Source organism: Capricornis sumatraensis, chromosome 19, assembly GCF_032405125.1.
Source record: "Capricornis sumatraensis isolate serow.1 chromosome 19, serow.2, whole genome shotgun sequence".
NCBI lineage: Eukaryota > Metazoa > Chordata > Mammalia > Artiodactyla > Bovidae > Capricornis > Capricornis sumatraensis.
The window spans coordinates 38817000-38835811 of record NC_091087.1 but is presented as its reverse complement, the minus strand read 5'-3'; the positions used below and the strand labels follow the sequence as shown (position 1 = coordinate 38835811).

Sequence of the window (18812 nt, the reverse complement as noted above, 5' to 3'; positions counted from 1 at the left end):
TCAGAGCTCCGGGCTGCGGATCGGGCACTTCACACAGCGACCTCCTTTCATCTTGCTTAACAAGTGGGTTCTCCTGGAGATCTGCTGGGGTCTTTCCCCTCACACAGCCTAACATCCTCCAGTCGGGTTCAGCAATCACCCTCCTCTGCTGACTCATGAGTCTGTGGCCAACACGGATGCCCAGGCCAGGCCTCCTCTGCAGGCGCTGGGGCCAAGCCAGCCAGGCCTTCACCACACCATGGCTGTGTCGGCTCCACAGAGGACTTCACGTTTATCATCTCAGGCAAATGTCAGCTTGTTGGTCTCAGCCCAGAGCCTGCTGAAAGCATTCTGAATCTTGATTCCATCTACTAAGGTATTCTCTCTTGTACCTCAGTGTTGCCTGTTCAATTGAGGATGTTCAATCTTCATCAAAGCCATGGATAAAAGTAACCTGAGCCAGGTGACCTTCAGCCCAGACGTCTCTCAGCTTCTGACTGGTCTGGCCAACCAGACAGCTTCTCCTGGATGACCTCCAGCCACCTCTGACTCAACGTGTTCAAAAGAGAACTCAGTTTCTCCCCCAACCTCCACCTTGGTGAATGGTACCCTGGGACCCTGGTCATTTCTCCATGCTTCTTCTCCATTCTTACCAGCAATTCAGCTCCTGCCAAACCTGTGACCAGTCAAGGGACCCCCAGATGCCCTCTGCCATCCAGCCTTGGGTCAGACCTCACGCTTTTCCCTTTGGCCTCTCATCACGCCTGCAGGGATTAATAAATGGGACTGCTCCCTCCATGGATGTGCCTGACACAGAACCTAGGTCTCCAGGCGGCCACTGCAGGCCTGTCCAGTCTGCATTTGTTCCCTCGGCTCCAAACCTGTACCCCCCCAGGGGCCTCAGAGTGAGCTCCAAGACGGCCAGAGCAAGGCCTTGCCCAGGCTCCTCCAGCAGTGTTGCTCGCCACCCACACCCCCCACTCTCTCTGCTTCAGGCAGGCCCCTTTCTCCACACTGACCACTTGGGCTGAGGCTTTGTCCTCTCCCACCCAGAGGCCACATTTTACTCAAGAGTCTTGCCAGCACTTAGCATGGGACTTGGCGTATACTACCCACCAATAAACAGGATGACTGGACAGTGACTGAGGCTGGGTCCAGGGCTTGCAAGACCTCCCTGGACCATTCCTCTTAGCCTCTGAGACACCATCGGCACCATGCAGCACGCAGCCTTGCTCTTGGTCCCTGGTACTTCCTGCCCAGAGACTAATGACTACTGGTGTCTGGGAGCCTGCAGGGAGGGAATGCAGGCAGGCATGGATGCATGTGGCCAGGAAGAGGCCATCAGTGAGCCCCAACGTGGGGCTGCCCACCCTCCGTCTAAGAGAACCCCCGCCCCAAGGTTTGCTTTGATTTGGCACTAAGGAGCCCTAAGGCCAGGTAGGAACTGCCCCACAGGAGGACTGGGTTGGCTGACCCTGGAGGGGTGAGAAGGAAGGGCTGGTACAAACTCAGGCTCCAGGACAAAACAGCCCAGGTGCCAACCCCAGCTCTGCAGACATCTGCTGTGTGTCCTTAGGCAAATCTCTGGCCACTCTGAGCCTCAGCTTCCTCAGCAAAATGGGAATAAGAAATACCTACTTGCTGGTGAGCTATACGTTTTGCCGGGATGATGAAGGTCAAGTCTAACCTGGGTCTGTCCATCACCTCCCTGAATCCCTGGCCCGCGGTGCTCCCTGCCGGCCCCTAAGTCTCAGCTCATTTCTGTGGCAGCTGCCGCAGCTGCTCTCAACCACCCAGCACCTTTTTTCCTAGGGCATGAGCAGTCCACGCAGCCATCCTGACTGATCCTCCTAAAGCTGGTCGAGTGCTGTGGCAGCAGTGCTTGTTGTGTGGGTGTGCCCCTTGGGCAGAGCCCCAACCTGCCCAGCGAGGTGGAGCAAGAGGGCGGTGAGTCAGGTGGGCCTCCCTGGGTGGCAGGACTGGCCAAGTTGTGGGGTGGGAGTCGGGAGTCAGGACTGCACACCCACACGTCCTGTGCAGATCCGAGCCCAGAGGGAGGCCCTGATTCCTAGTCGGGGCTCCCACTGCCACACTCCAAGCTGCTGCTCCACAGCTCAGCAGCCCTCATCAAGAAAGGACCCTGTGTGCTGAGGCTGAGTGTTCAGTCCTTCTCAGTGGTGTGTGCTTCTGCTTCTAGTTGGGACAATTAGAGTTCAGACCCAGGACCAGCTGCATAATTTGTGGGGCCCTTTGTTTAAAAAGCATTAAGGCCCAGAAATAAACTCACCCGTATATGGTCGATTAATTTACCGCAAAGGTGCTAAGAATATACCAGGAGGAAAGGAACGTCTCTTCAGTAAGCGGTCCTGGGAAAACCGGGCCCCTAACTTACACCACACACAAAAATTTACTCAATGAATTAAGACTCAAATATAAAACCTGAAACCATAAACGTCCTAGAAGAAAACACAGGCAGCAGGTAAGCTCCTTGACCTTGGTCTTGGCAATAATTTTTTTATATTTGACACTGAAACAAAAGCAATGAAAGCAAAAAATAAACAAGTAGGACTATACTAAACGACAAAGCTTCTGCACAGCAACAGAAACCATCAGCAAAACGAGTGGCAACCTACTGAACGGAAGAGAATATTTGCAAATCATACCTGATAAGGATTTATATCCAAAATGTACAAAGAACTCATACAACTCAATAGCAAAAAAGTAATCCAATTTAAAAATTGGATCTGGATAGACATTTTCCTGAAGAAAACACAGAGTATGCCAGAGGTACACGAAAAGGAGCTCATCGTCACTCAACGTTAGGAGTGCAACTGAGTGCAAACCAGAACCACAGGGAGATGCCACCTCACACTCGTTATAATGGCTAGCATCACAAGGACAGAGATAATAAGTGGTGGTAAGACGGCAGAGAAAAGAGAACCCCAGTACACTGTTGGTGGGAATATAAATTGGTGTGGCCACTCTGGAACACAGTATGGAGGTTCCTCCAAAAAAAAAAAAGAACTACCATATGACCCAGCAGTTCTACTTCTGAGCATATATCTGAAGAAAACAAAAACACTCATTTGAAAAGATGCATGCAACCCAATGTACACAGCAGCATTATTTATAATAGCCCAGATATGGAAATAACCTGAGTGTCCAAGAACAGATGAATGTGGTACACACACACACGCACACACACACACATACATACAATGGACTGTTACTCAGCCATAAAAATGAATGAGATCTTGACATCTGCAACAACCTGGATGGACCAGAGGGCATGCGCTTAAGTGAAGTAAGTCAGACAAAGACACGCTATGATCTTACTTATATGTGGAATCGAAAAACAAAACCTGAAACAAACAAATGCCCTGAGCTCAGTGATACAGAGAACAGATTGGTGGTTCTCAGAGGCAGGGGTTGGGCAAGCAAGGGAGGGGGTGTGAAATGGCTGGGTGTGAAATGGGTGGGTAAAGGGGCTCAAAAGGTACAAACTTCCGGTTATACAGTAAATGTCAAGGGGATATGCTACAATATGGTCACTGTAGTTAGTTCTGTGTGGTATATTTGAAAATTGCTTAGAGAATAAATCTCAAAAGTTCTCATCACAATAAATAAAATTCTGTAACTATGCATAGTGATGGATGCTATCTAGACTTACTGTGATTCTCCAGTATATACGAGTATTTTCAGGTATACCTGAAATTAACATATCAATCACTGAAGAAAAAACATTAAGAATTTTAAGAGAGTGACACCAGAGCAATGAACCAAGTGTGACACCCTCGGTGACTGCATGGGTCACCCCGCTGTGAAGCCAGTCCAGGGAGGTCAAGTAACTTGTTCAAGGCCAAGTTGAGATTCAAACCCAGCCCTGAGTCTGAATCCCACATCTTTCTTTCAGAACCACCCCCACCTCCCTACGCTGGAATCTGCCTCTCTGCTTTACGTGAGGCACCCCAGCTCTAGCGTTACAGCTCTGGGGGCTCTCCTGGGTCTCCAGTGCCCCCATCAAGAGCCCAGTGATGGCAGAAAGCCCGACTTACCCCCATCAGCACGCAGGCCTCTCCTGTCCAAGGTGAGACCCGGTGCACCTCCGTGGAGGTTTCTCTGAGCGCTGGTGCAGTGCGGGGGCGGCAGGGGGTGGACACCGAGGTTCACTGTGATATATGGTAAAAGCTGTGGCACTCCCACCAGGGGCTGTAATTCATAAGTTATGGGCGAGCTTCAAGACTAATAAATTTGGGAGGGAAGTATTAATGACTACACAGGGGCACTGTGAACTTGGCAGGCCCCAAGGCCTGGAACTTTGCAGTCCGGGTTTTAAAAATGATTTGTGCTGGAGCAAGTTTAAACAGAAGCTGGTTGGCGTTAGTCTGACAGTGACCCGCTGGCAACTGTGGGGACTGCAGGAGCTGCTTCTCCTGCCATGGCTGAGGCTGGCACTCCCACCCCCCCTGCTGCCTCCTTCCCCACCCCCGTACCCCGAGAGAGGCCGGCCCTCCCCTGAGGCTCCAGAGACTTATTGCTGATGTCTGCAGGTTAATCCCCGGATTGTCTGTGTACTAGTGTGACACGCTGAGCCTTGGGGCCCTCGCTGGCCTGAAGGTCATGGTGAGCAACAAACGCTGCCCTTTCTCCCTCTCCAGCGTGCCCCAGACCGCCCCTAGCTTGTCTAGCCATGATTTCTAACATCATGGAAATCCCTCTCTGGACACAAGTCCTGGTCAGAGAGAGATGAGCTGGGGTGCCCTGACTCCCCAGCTCATCCGAGGCCGTGAATCACGCATGCCACTTGGTAGCCCGGCAAGGCTTCTGCTCTCTGTCTCCGAGGAACTGCCTTTGCTATTGACGGCTCTGGGGGTTGGCAGTCAAGTGACAGGTTGGGAAATGTGCTAGTGCTCTGCTGAGTTGGGCAGGGCTGGTGTGCCCCTTGAGAGCTGGGAGGCAGGGATGCCACAGAGGAGACAGAGAGCAAGGCTGGGGCTCCAGGGCTAGATGAGAGGGGCACTGGCAATGGCTCCCAGGGGTGCACGTTTGCCAGCTCTGTGGGAGATCCGAGGGCCCTATTCAGACATGCCTCTAGTTTCCAGGAGGGTTGGCACAGAACCCGTGATCCCCCTGGCTGGCACGTGTAGCCGATCACTTTCTCCCTTCTTATTCTGCCTCCCTCCACTTCCTGCTGGAAGGTGCCCACCATGGGGACTGCAGGGAGAGCTGGAACAGGGTGGAGAGGCAGGGACTCACGGCTTCACGGTACTAGAATGTGTGCGGTTACGTTAAATGCTTGGCTTGTTTGCAGACTCTGTGACCTCAGATCTTGACACCCTGTGAATCCAAGTGTGGCATCAGGTGTCCAGGATCTGGAGGTCATTGACTGGGGGGGATAGTAATGGCCAGGCTGTTATCTCAAGAGCTAAGGCTCCTGGTGAGAGAGGCAGAGAGGTGCTGCAGAATGACTGGCTGTACAGGAGGTGCCACCTGAGCTCAGGTGTTCAAAGGTATGTGCTGCCGAAGATGGAACAGCGCTGAGTAGGCCCCAGCACCAGGTGAGCTGCAGTCTCAAAATGGGCTTGAGCAGACACCACGGGCAGAGCAAGGAGGCGGCTCCTCCACCTCACTTTGCTCCATCAGCAGGAAGGTCCTGGGATGAGCCAGCTGTATGTGCTAAGCTGCTTCGGTTATGTCCAACTCTGTGCGACCCTATGGACTGTAGTCCACCAGGCTTCTCCCCATGGCCTTCTCCAGGCAAGAACACCGGAGTGGGTGACCATGTCCTCTTCCAGGGCATCTTCCCGACCCAGGGATTGAACCTGTGTCTCTCTAAGTCTCCTGCGCTGGCAGCCAAGTTCTTTACCACTAGCGCCACCTGGGAAGACCCTGGGATAGGCTGTAAACCTGCTCCTCTCATCCTTGGAAAACAGGACAAAGTGGGCAAAAGTTGCCACCAATTTCCAGAATTTTCAAAATGAAGATCTTATATTCTGGATTCCCCATGCCCCGGCATGGGGAGCTGCAAGCCACAAGTGGGGTTTCTGGAGTGGGCTACCACCAGAAGCCCCCTGAGCGCTGAGAGAAGACCCAGGGTTGCAGGACCCACAGTGAAACAAGCGACGTCCACAGATTTGTTCTGTTCTTCAATCAGTTATGAGCTTGCAGACTATATTCCACGTAGATCACTCTATGGGGAGCCTGCCAAGGGCCAGGTGTGGCCCAGAAGACAAAATGCAGGGGCGACCTGGCAAGCGGGAGTTCATATAAGGTCTCGAGGGAAGGACGTGGTGACCGGGAGCTGACTCTGAGACGGGTTTGAAGGATGAACAGAAGTTTGGCAGGCAGGCCTGTCCTGCCAGTGAACAGCATGTGGAAAGCCTCAGGGACTTACTACTACACAGAACACTTCTCCAAATGCAGAGATGTTTCACTCAGCCAGAGTGAAAGTGAAGATGGAGTGCAGACTGGAAGAAGATGAGACGGCAGCGGGTGGGAGGGGGCAGCCTGGAACAAGACCATCAGGGGCCTTATATGCCACCTGTTACAAGCTGAGTCGCCATGTCCTCCACCTCCAAAGTCATATGTTGAAATCCTAACCCACAGAACCTCAGAATGTGATCTGATTTGGAAACGAGATTGTTGTAGACAGAATTAGTTAAGATGAGGTCATATATTGGAGTAGGGTGGGCCCCAGAACCAACATGACTAGGGTCCTTGTAAAAAGGGAAATCCAGACACAGATGCAGACACAGGGAGGACACCATGTGAAGAGAAGGCTGAGGTCAGGGTGATGCTTCTGCAAGCTAAGGGACGCCAAGGGTTGCCAGCAACGCGCCAGGAGCCGGGGGAGAGGCAGCAGCCGATGCTCCCTCGCAACCTCAGAAGGAGCTGATCCTGCCAAGACCCTGATCCCAGACTTTCAGCCTCCAGAACTCAGAGACAGGAAACTTCTGTTGGTTAAGCCACCCAGTTTGCAGGACTTTGTTTCAGCAGCTCGAGCAAATAATCAGCCAAGGTATTAAGTCAGAGAGTGACACGAAAGATTTATGGAAAATCACCGAGTGTGTGTATGTGTGTGCATGCGTGTGTGTGTTGGAGGGGGAAAGGAGTGAAGAGGGCACCCATGGGGGCAAAGTTGAGGTCAAGGAAGCAGATGAGGTCCAGAAAGAGGGAGGCTGAACAATGCAGACGAAAAGTTGGGAATGTTTCAAAATATATGCAGGCAGTAAAACCAGCAGGATTGGTGATGAGTTGTGAGCAGAACCTACAAAGCCCTGGAAACCCAGAGTAAAGGCAGGAATCAGGCTATAACTGAACACAAATGAATGTCCAACTCTGCCTGGGCATATAGAAAGTCAAGGATGGGCTGTGGGGAGGCTCCAAGGCTCAGCAGAGCCATGACCTGGCTCAACTGGGAGCTCAGGCCAGGCAGCCACCACAAGGCTCAGACACAGGAGTCTTGGGTCCAGAACAAAAAAGCAGGGGTGACCCCTTAACACTCTGCCCTAGTCTTGCAGCTCCCTGAGAAGTGCGCTTAGTTCTACACGTCACTCTGAGAGGGACGGAAACATTGGAATGCTCAGGGAGGGACTGTATAGCAAGAACTTGGAGGGCTTGCGTCCCCTGAGCAGTGGCTGTGGCAATGCAGGTGACAGTTCCTGGAGAAGAAGACACTCAGAGGCCAGTTTCTGAAAGGATGTCTCAGCTGGGAGACATAAAAGCTTCATTCAGGTGGGAGAGATGGGTCCTGGGGGCAGACCTTGGCTCAGTCTGAGGAACTATTTTCTAACAGGCAGAGTTATGTGAAGTTGGGTTGGCCTGGGCTTCCTTGGGAGGTGCCCAGTACCTGTTCTTAGAGGCTGGTAAACCTCTTGGCAGGGGTTCTAGATGGGATTAGCACATCAGCTGAAGAGCTAGGCTCAGAAGTCCTGCGCCCCCAACTTCTAAAGTTCTAAGGTTAGAAGGTCTCTCAAAAGATCATAATAGCAATCACCCTACTCCCCAAAACCTGTTTACAGCACCTTGTAGCCTACAGAGCTTTCTCACGTCCACCAGCTCCCCAGACTTCCTGTGAGGCAGACAGAGCCGGAGTTATGAGCCCACTTTACAGAAGGGAGCACTAAGACCCCAAGTCACAGAGCTAGGGCGTGGCAGAGTCTGGAGCTCTGGCTTGCTGCCTCCCACCCTGCCCAGCCCTGCCTGGCTGTCACTGCCCTGGCGAGGGGAATGGAGCATGCCAAGGTGAAGAGGGCCCTGGATCAAGCTGCAGTTAGCCGAGTCCAGCATCTCCATTTCCATGTGACCCCATGAAGTTCTCTTGATTTCTTTGAGCCTGAGTTTCTCCCTCCATATGAGAGAAAAGAGGTGTGAGGATGGAATGACATCACACTGTAAAAAGCTTCTCTTGGAGGCATTTGGGTAGTTCCCTTACCTTTAGGTCAAAAAGGTGGTCCTAGAAATGTATTCTGAATTATTAGGGGAAGTCAATGTTTTTTAAAAATATCTTGGTAAAGTGAAGAAATCCCTTACCCATAATTTTAGCAACAGCATTTTCAGGTGCAAGTCAGGGCAGGGCAGAGTCAGACCGGAGCAGCAAGGGTGCCTGGGGAGGGGAACCTGCGTCCAGGCTCCCAGGACCCCCTGGGGGCTCTAACAAGGCTTCAGATCTCCCCTGCTGGCCCCTGTGCCGGGAGCCAAGTCCTGGCCTGAGCCTGTCAGAACACAGCCTCCCCAAACCCCATAAAGGACCAACCTGACAGCTGCATCACCACGGAGTGGTATTTCCATCCCAATCACAAAATAACACCACCTGACATTTGCAGGACTACTTTGTAATTCTGAAAGCCACTTACACCTGCTTCCTGGGGCCTGACATGAACTTGTGAGGAAGGCTCAGCATTGTTCCCATTTGACAGCTAGTGAAACCAAGACTCAGAAAGGTTAAGTCCCCACTGCAAGGCGACACAGTTGGTCTTCCCTAGAGAGAAGTCTGCCCTAGGGTACTGCCGAGGCCCCCATCACCACCACCATCACCGGCCCATCAATTTACCACCATCCTCAAGGCTTAGGTTCTGGGCTATTCTGGCCCCAGGCCTGGACTGGAAACCCAGCTCTGCACCTTTGGACGACTTTTCTGGGGCTCAGTTCCTTCAGCCATTAAGTAGGAAAGTCTATAAGCTGCCGCGAGGAATGGGGAGGTGATACACTCAAAGCAGGCAAGACGCCTACAGGCCACCGAGCTCAGGTAGAAGTCGTGTCAAGGTAGCTTGACTGAACGCTATATCCAAGGCTGAGAAAGGCAGTCCCGGGGAGCACTTAACTAGGGTTCCCCCATCACCACCACCAAAATCGTGGGCCGACATCGGGACACAGACCCATCAGGAGACGTGCTCCAGCTCCCGGACGCTGTGGCTGTGCGCAGAGCCCGGGGGCTGGCGCCGGCGGACTCACCTTGCGCAGGCTGCAGCTCCTCCACGACGCTCTCGGCCGCCGTCTCCTCGGCCCACGTGCCGGCCTCCACCACCTTGTAGCGGCTGCGCGGCTGGCTGAGCACATGCGGGGCCTGAAGCGCCGCCTCGCGCTCCGCCGCCAGGTCCAAGTCCTGCTGAGCCAGGTGCGCCCGCAGCTGCCGGATCTCAAACTGCAAGGAGGAGAGGGGCGGTGGGCGGTGGGCGGCACGGGGGCCCGGGCCCTGCCAGACGTCTGGGCTCTTTCCTTTTGGGGGAGCGGGGAGGAAGGCGCTGAGCCTCCAAAGGCTGGAGGGGACTTTCCTTTATAAATCGCCCAACGACACTAATGGCAAGAGTCCCTGACGTTTATGGAGCCTTTTCCAAGTAATAAATCATGTTCCTGTGTCCCACCTCTGATACTGTGTCGTCTGGCCCCATAGTGAGGACAAGATGGCCGTAAGAGGAACACAATGGTGGTTTGCAAAACAAAACAAACAAACAAAAAAACATCGCAGGAGTCGGGGAATATCGGACTTGAATCCTGTTCTAGTTACTTGTCTAAATGTGTGACCCCCAAAATGAGAACCTTATTCAGGTGTCTTACACCGATGTTTAGCGGAGGACTGGAAACCCCACAATATCCAGGGCCCGTGGTAACCTGCCAGGGAAGCCCTTCGTGGCATCGTATGCTCGCTGGGCGGTGCCTGACCCACTTGTCTTGCAGGGACGCCCACATCCTTCTCGGAGGTGTTCCAATTGCTGGTCACACAGGACTGGCTCTGGTCCCAACCCTGTGGCTTTACCGGCCATATGGCCGTGGTTTCTTGTCTCTGTAAAATGGGGGTTATCACCCCACAGAACTCTTCATAAAGGCTTTGTAAAAGGCGTCATACATTTTTATTTTGGTTTAAATTCTTGTTGTTTGGGATAGTTTCTTAGAGAGGCTTTCAGATGCCTTTTGGGGTTGTGGCTGAGATAGCTGTTCACACTGGGGCCTTCCTGGGTCTTCTGGGCGAAGGCAAAGTTTGGGTCTGACGCTGACTGCGGACTCGGGAGGAAGGAGAGTCTTCACTGCCACCTAGTGTTCCAAATACACATTGCATTGCTTTTCCACAACCCCACAACCTCCAGTCAAACCCCCAAAGACCTGAAGCTGGGGGTTAGCTTCCTGTCTAGGAGATTACCTGCTTGCTCATGATTCCAACCTCCAGCCATGGCCCCTCCCTGCAATGTCAGGTCACACCTCCAGCTGCCTGCCTGACAGCAACCGAATTGGGTCACAGGTATCACAAACTCAACCTAAACAGGACTGTTCACTCTGTCCTCACAGCTGCTCCTCAGGCGCTTTCATCTCATTTTAGCTGGGTCCAAAAATGTAATCTCCTCCCTTGTTTCCTCACTTTCCATTATCCTTGCCATCCACTCTGCCCTCCAGGCCAGCTCCCGAAGGGGTACCCCAAGTCTACCCACCTCCCGCACCTCCACGGCCAGCTCTCACCTGGATGATTGCAGCCCCACATCCTCTACCATCCATCCTCCAACAGGGGCCAGAGGGGTTCTCATAAACCCAGATCAGATCATGTCACCCCCTTGTCATGTCTTCCCTCCGGAGGGAGAAAACCCAAGGTTTTTACCCTTGACTTACAGAGCAGGTGTGTGTTCTGGCTCTGTTTACTCGGCCCACTTCATCTCATTCTTTCTCCTTCTACCTCTCACTGGGACACACACCTTCTCAAAACTCCTTAAACACTCTAAGCCTGTGCTGGTCTCAGGATCACTTCCCCAGTGACCTCTGGTCCTACATCACATGGCTGCCCCTGCCCCTTGGAGGCTTTCCCAGATCCCTAACCCAGGCACTCCATCCCATTACCCTCTTTGAATTTTCTACATCGCACTTAGCACCTTCTGATTGTTTTTTTCTTATTATTATTTTAATGTTTCACTATTTTTCCTTTGATGAAAGTGAAACACAATTCAAGGAGTCACTAACACTAGGGTGGCTGGGCAGCAAACTGACATTGGGACAGCTTCCCAGTGGCAGTGTTCACAGGTTTTGTCTCTAGGACCACTCAGGTCTGGGCAGACTCCATCAGCCTCCTGCCTGAGGACACGCCTCGGGCCCACCTGTGCCCTGAGAGCAGAGCAGAGAAATGCGGCTGAGGGTTCAGCCACAAGACGAAAGGACATTTACCTAATTCCCAGGGTGTGCCTCTGGGTCAGTTTCTCCAGAGGCTGAAACGCTTGCCTCTTGTGTGATGGGGGGGCATGGTCTCCTGACTGTGCAGGATTTGCAAGGGGACCTGGAGGGTTCAGATAGCATGTGTACAGCCTTTTATAGCCCACCCCTCTCCGCTATGGTCAGCTTCACACTCACCCCTTCCTTCCAAACTCTCCAGGGTTCCGAGGGGGAATCAGCCCATTTCCTTCTCTAGCCACCTCTTCACACACTCCCTTATAGATCCCCCTTTCTTCGAGATCAGTTACTGCTTTCTTGCTCACTCTCTACTTCCCGTAAATCCACAGAAATCTCTCTCTCCTCTCTGTCCTAATGGACAGGACTTAAAGGGTTTCTTAATTCTTATCTGTTTATTCTTTTTTTCCTTACCACCATCTTAGTGGAATTTGGGGAAGGAGATCAGAGAAACACATGTGGTCACTCCACTATTTTCTTCAAAAACTGTCTATGGGTTTTCCTCTCTCACCTGCAGTGGTGTGCAGGTATTAAAAAAATAAAAAGAGGCCTGATTTACAGTGCATGCTAATCTCTGGTAAATCCACCATGGCCAGTTCCAAACTACCAACACGATGTTATGCGGAACAGGGAAGAAACGTGCACAACTGGCCCTCAGGAGCCAGTGAGCGCCCCAGCACCCCACTGCCACCCTGGCGCTCTGTTAGAGCAGGCATGCAGAATATAATCTACACAAGAGTAAAGTATAGAAGAAAATCTCTGCAAGAGCAGGGGTCTTGTGGGTCTTGTCCGTCTTGTTGCCTGGTACACAGAAGGCCCTCAATAAATATTGCTGAGTGAATCAATACACGAATGTGTGAAACTAGTCAGTTTTGCCCAATTCTGTGGTTTCAGGCTGAGTCCTAACACTAGCCACAAACTGGGTCCTGATCCTGACCCAAAGCTGAGACAAAGCCTGAGCCCCAACACTGAGCGCTGATCTTGCTCACAGAGTGAGCCCCAAGTCTGCTCACACACTGAGCTCTGACCCAAGTCACGAACTGAGAGCCCAACCTGATCACACACTGGGCTCTACCTCTGGTCTCAGACTAGGCTCAGACCTGGATCTTAACAACCCAGTACTCAGATGGCGCCACTGGTCTCAGAAAATGAGGAAGCACGGCTGGCTTGTTACAGGGTAGTCTGTGCAGAGGGAGCGGACTGGAGCCACCCTTCTTGCAGCAGGCCTCAGATGTCACGGACGACCCATTAGGCAACCCTCCTTAGCTTTGCTGGGGCTAGGAGCCCCTCCGGCCCCAGATGATCCGAACTTCCCATGGGCATACCCAGCCTGCTTTCTCCAAGGCCGCTCATCAGGGCCGGCAGTCCTAGCTAATGGCCTCCAAGGCCACTCTGAACAGATGCATTATTGATAACTTGTAATTGATACAGAGCTGCCCATGGGTGTCCCACTGGAATTCAGGCCAGACAGCCAGAGGCCAGAGCTTGCCCAGCCCCAAGCCCATATATGCAGACATAGGCATGCACAATGAAATAAGTTTAAAGCTAAAAATATGCACCCCAAGTGTATGGTAGTTCTAGCAATTCATTTATTCATCCATTCACTAAGAAGTCAGGTAAAGCATGGTGAGGGTGATGTTAAAATTCTGTTATGTATACTAGAATGAAAATGCCTCTCCCAGTGAGTCCTGGCTGGTCCCAGTGACAGGGGCTATCTGCTGCACAAGGAACAAATCTCTTAGGAGAGTCCTAAAAGCTAGCTCTGGGTGGCACCTGTGGTAGAGGTGGTGGGTCCAGGAGGCAGAGACTTGGAGGATAGAGTGGTGAGAAGGTCTGCAGGGGCCACACCAGGCATACAGCCTCGGAGCCACGGTACGGGCTTCTAAGGACTTTGGCCCTTATTTAAAGAGCAACAGTGAACCACTGAAATCTTTTAAACAGAAAGTTGGGGTGGTGGGGTGGTGATTCAGCTGAGCATTTTGAAAGGACTGTGCTGAAAGCAGAGTGGAGAATGAACTGGACAGACATAAGCCAGGACAGACATGGGACTATGAGCTGGGAGACTACTGTAGCAGTCCAGGCCAGGGATGACCAGAATCTGGACTAGAGCAGAGACAGTGAGAAGGAGATGAGAACGATTTAGGAAGTGACAGTGTCAGCATGGGCATGATTAGAATGCGGATGAGGGAGAGGGCCACCTGCTTTGGGGACCGGTTATTACAAGCTGCTTACCCAGAGAGTGTGGGCTGGATGCTCTGAGCGCTTGCCCAGAGGAGGAATGACTGGCCCCTCACAGAGAGCCTCTGCAGACGGGCTGCAGGGGCTCTCAGCTTTGGCCACTGGCCGTGACAGCCCAGGGGGCGGTCCAGATGTTCTAGCTGGGACCCTCAGAGCCCGGCTCCCGATCCCCATTCCTGAACATGGCCACGTGTGTGTCCCCAGCTGATGAAGAGCTGCCAAGGGGCCCTAGGATGTCAGGGCCTCATTAGTCAGATGGGAGAGCTGAGGCCCGGAGATGGGAAGGAGGCTCCCATGTGGGGAAACAGCTAGAGCTGGAGGCAGGAGCCTGAGATCGTGGCCATCACCCCTCCCTCCGTCGTTGTTCAGCCGCTCAGTCGTGTCCGACTCTGTGACCCCATGGACTGCAGCACGCCAGGCTTCCCCGTCCTTCACCGTCCCCCAGAGCTTGCTCAGATTCATGTCCACTGAGTCGGTGATGCCATCCAACCATCTCGTCCTCTGTCACCCCCTTCTCCTGCCTCACTCTGACTTTGGTTAAGCCTCTTTTCCTCTTTGGGCCTCATTTTCACTGTGTGTTCAATAAGGCTAACAGACCAGCTGAATTCTGGTCTATAATAAGCTCTGTGCTGCCTCTGGGATTCTAACCGGGAGGGGAAATTTGCAAGTGCCAGTAAACTCTGGGTGCATCTTCAGCACTATCCCGTGCTCCTGCTGCGTTCTGTGTGTGCTCGGTCGTGTCCGACTCCTTGCGACCCTGTGGACTGTGGCCCACCAGGCTCCTCTGTTCATGGGATTTTCCAGGCAAGAATACTGGAGTGGGTTGCCATTCTCTTCTCCAGAGGATCTTGCAGGCCCAGGGTTTGAACCCATGTCCCTTGAGTCTCCTGCAGTGTAGGTGGGTTCTTTACCACTGAACCACCTGGGCAGCCCCCTGCTCTCATGCAAATGCCCAACTGCAGAGAGCCAACTCTTTACAGAGAAAGATAACATAATCCAGAACATCTAAAATGCATCAACAATGCATTTCACAGACAATAAGAATTACTATTCATGCAAACAAGTAGAAAAAAGTGACTGATTATCAAATCATAATCCAGTTAAGAAGCTGCTTAGAATCTGCACAGAAGCTGACCTATTTAAATATTTGAATTAATGGACAAGGGCTTTGAAACAACTGTGACTAATATGTTAGAGAGGGGAGGGGGAAAGATGGATAAAATGGATATAACATTTCAGTGGAGAAACAGACCCTATAAAGAATTAAATGAAATTTTTAGAACCTTAATATACAGTATCTGAAATTGAGTCCTCAGTTGCGTGTGTTTAACAGCAGACTGGACACAGTAGACGACAGGAATGTTGAACCTGAGGATAGATCTATAAAAAAAAAATATTATGACTTACACTCAGAAAAAGAAAAAAGAGAGAATGGGGGAAGACATTAGGGTATAAGAAAGAAGTAATATGGTTTTTCCAGTGGTCGTGTATGGATGTGAGAGTTGGACTGTGAAGAAAGCTGAGCGCTGAAGAATTGATGCTTTTGAACTGTGGTGTTGGAGAAGGCTCTTGAGAGTCCCTTGGACTGCAAGGAGATCCAACCAGTCCATTCTGAAGGAGATCAGCCCTGGGATTTCTTTGGAAGGAATGATGCTAAAGCTGAAACTCCAGCACTTTGGCCACCTCATGCGAAGAGTTGACTCATTGGAAAAGACTCTGATGCTGGGAGGGATTGAGGGCAGGAGGAGAAGGGGACGACAGAGGATGAGATGGCTGGATGGTATCACTGACTCGATGGACATGAGTCTGAGTGAACTCCGGGAGTTGGTGATGGACACGGAGGCCTGGCGTGCTGCAATTCATGGGGTCGCAAAGAGTCAGACACGACTGAGCGACTGAACTGAACTGAAGGCATGACCAGAAAGTCTAACATGCAATTAGAGTTCCAGAGGAGAAAAAGGACAGGATGAGGCCGAAGCAATAAATAAAGAGATCATGGAGGGACTTCCCTGGTGGTCCAGTGGCTAAGACTCCGCACTCCCGATGCACGGGGCCTGGGTTCAATCTTTGGTCAGGGAACTAGAGCCCACATGCCGCAACTCAAATCCCCACGTGCTGCAATTAAGATCAGGCACAGGCAAATAAACAAACATTAAAAAGGAGAAGAAATGAAAGGTTTGCCCAAACCTTTGCAAATCTAAGGAAAAACACCAACCCATAAATTCAAGGAACTCAGAAGAATCTCAAGGAAGATAAACACAAAAACCCCAATGCCCTTCAGTCAAACTGCAGGTAAGGAGAAACACCCGTAGCACGTGGGCCTGGGCCTCTGGGAGAGGAAGCACGTGGCGGCTTTGAAGACAAAATGAAGCAAATTTCCCACTGGCAAGCTGGTCCAGTGGGGAAAAAAGGACCATTGTGTGACTTAGGAAGAATGAAAGTGCAGTCACCGCCCTTCTTAATGCACATCATAAGCTAAGTATTTCTAATCAGAGGACCTGACCAAATCAGCTGGGATCCACAGGGAAGCCCTCAGTGTGCATTATTGGAGTGAGTCAGGCCCCTTCTATTGGGCTGGGCTTTTAATGCATGCCCAGGCGGGGCCAGACCCCCAGGGCGGCAGGGCGGGCACACCCAGCGCATCTCTGCCTTTAATGGTCTGGTTTGTGGAGTGCAACTGACATAGCCTTGGCCTGATCAATGCACACTTTGGCCAGAAGCTCGATGGTATCTAATGCAATAGCAATAATTTTCTTCCATCCTATTAGGGCTGTCTGCACAGACTGCCCTGCCTTCAAACCCATCTGCTATTGGATGGCATCCAATGTTTATTTCCATTAGTTTCACCATTGTTGGTAACAATAAAACTCAGGAGACAGTTGCAAACTAATGATTTAGGAGCAGGGTGATGCTGAATCCGACCTTGGCCCCTTTCCATCCACTGTGAAGATGACTGGTAGTTGGCCATAAATTTAAATTATGGCAAAAGGATAACATAAGTTATTCCTCTGATGGCTAATTTTATCAGCTAAATAGGCTTGTCATTAAAGCTATCGGCTGTTTTACAAATCACTTCCCATGTTTGAAAAAAAACAACTTTCCTTCTCATGGTTGGAGATCTTGAATAATCCAGGTAACAAAGACTATTGTGCTGAGCTGGGGGGCTTTGGCCTCTATAAGAAAAGAGGGGGCTTCTCTAGAATGAGCCAGCCACAAACGCCACCCCAAGAACGAGGAGAACCTCTTTCCTGCTACTCTGAACCTGCTGGCCTCAAAGGACAGGGGCGTGGCCTCTGCACCCTTCCCCTGCTTCCACCGGGAACGCCTGTCCCTTGGGGTCCAGATTATCACCGTTTCTTCAGGAGACAGGGGACCTGCCTCATCCAGGGAGGACTGATTGTTGTGACTGCCCCTCCTGCTATTGGGAAGGGGGGAGCGGAGCTAGGGAACACTGTGGGCCTACTAGGCGGCTACGCAGGTGACTGTTTTCAGTAGGTGCACCGTCTACTGTTGTTGGGGCCTGGTGCCTTAGGTATGAATGTGTAACTGAGTCCACCATCAAACGGGGGCAGAAGCAAGGTCACCAGGTCACCAGCACAAAGGTTACTGCTTTCAGGCCCAGGCAGTAAGAATCGTCTATGCACCGTTCGCTACCCTCCCTTTCTTATCCCCTGGCTAAAGGGAGAAAACTCCAGACACTCAGAATAAGCAGCAGCCATGACGTGGAAGAGCCTGGAGGCCAGAGTGACTCTGCCACAATGGCCCTGTACCCCCACCCCCCTCAATGTCACTGCACTGGGCTGCAGTGGGGCAGGGGGCGGGCGGGACAGGTACGCTCCTCCTTAGGCCACTGGATGTCTGGATCTATGTGATGGAGCAGATGGTGTCACTCATTCTAACAGACTTGTACAGATGCCCTGTTTGTGGTGTAGGAAAATGCACACGGAGCCCGGAGTTCCATCCCGGCCCTTCCTTCCATGACAAACAGCGAGACCCTGGGCAAGCCGCAGTCTGTCTCAGCCTCAGTCTTTCCATCTATAAAAGGACTAATAATACCAAGCCTGCCAACTCTGACCATCAAAGTCAAGATGAGCTAAAACACGTGGCCGTGCATTTGTAAACAGTCACCATTATAAATGATTCAGTGCTGTTTTTATTCTCTCTCTCTCTCATTTACTGAGAGACTTCAGTGGGCCAGACTTTCTATATTACTTGAATTAATCTGAACTGCACAGCATCCTTGTGATATAAGCCTTGTTTCCTCCATTTCTCCAGTGAGGATCCTGAGGTCCAGGGGTGAAGGGGGTGATCCATGTAGCCGAAGTCAGAATTCCTCTTGCTGACTCCCTGGGTGAGAGGATGGCCCCCCACCCCGCAAGCTGCCCTCACACAGGACTCTTCTTTCGGAGCCTGCCGCTTGCCCCAGGTCTGAGGCTGTCCTAAGGGGCTCACTGAGTTCCACTGGCTGCCTTGCAGGCTGGGCCCCAAGTCACCCTAGACTGAGCCCCACCTCCTTGGGTCTCTTGCCAGTGATCTCAGGGTGGATGGTGCTGAGGAAGTAGAACTTAGCTCGGCCCACAGGGCCCAGCAGGGAAGAGAGACAAACTTCCATAGGGCTCTGAGCTGGATCGTATTATTGGGGGCCAAAAGTTGTTGCAAGGCTTAGAACGCAAAGAGCGGGTACAATGGGGACTTCAAACTTTGTTTTTGAATTAGAGCAAGGGGCTGGGCAAGGATACACTAAAACCTCAGAGGTGGTTTCATATGACAAATAGGAAGAATATATCATTGCACTGATTTAACCCCTGCTTCGAAAATACCTTTGATTTCTGAAGCAGCCATTTACAGAGACGGACAAAAAGTGCACACCATCGCTCTGAAGGATGGTCACTAGCACCCCTCCTCTGGAATCCATTGGTGTACAGATTGGTGTAACAAAGTTCTGGGTGGAC

The 18812-nt window shown here is 51.7% G+C and overlaps 1 protein-coding gene across 2 annotated transcripts in view; it reads right to left on the bottom strand.

The window, feature by feature from the left end:
* The window catches only part of TMEM266 (transmembrane protein 266), a 67815-nt gene that overhangs the window by 5050 nt on the left and 43953 nt on the right, over positions 1 to 18812 (bottom strand). For both annotated transcript variants that reach the window (XM_068991106.1, XM_068991107.1), the window contains one exon: positions 9433 to 9622. In XM_068991106.1, coding sequence (XP_068847207.1) covers positions 9433 to 9622 — 190 coding nt within the window. The remainder of the gene's footprint in view (positions 1 to 9432; positions 9623 to 18812) is intronic.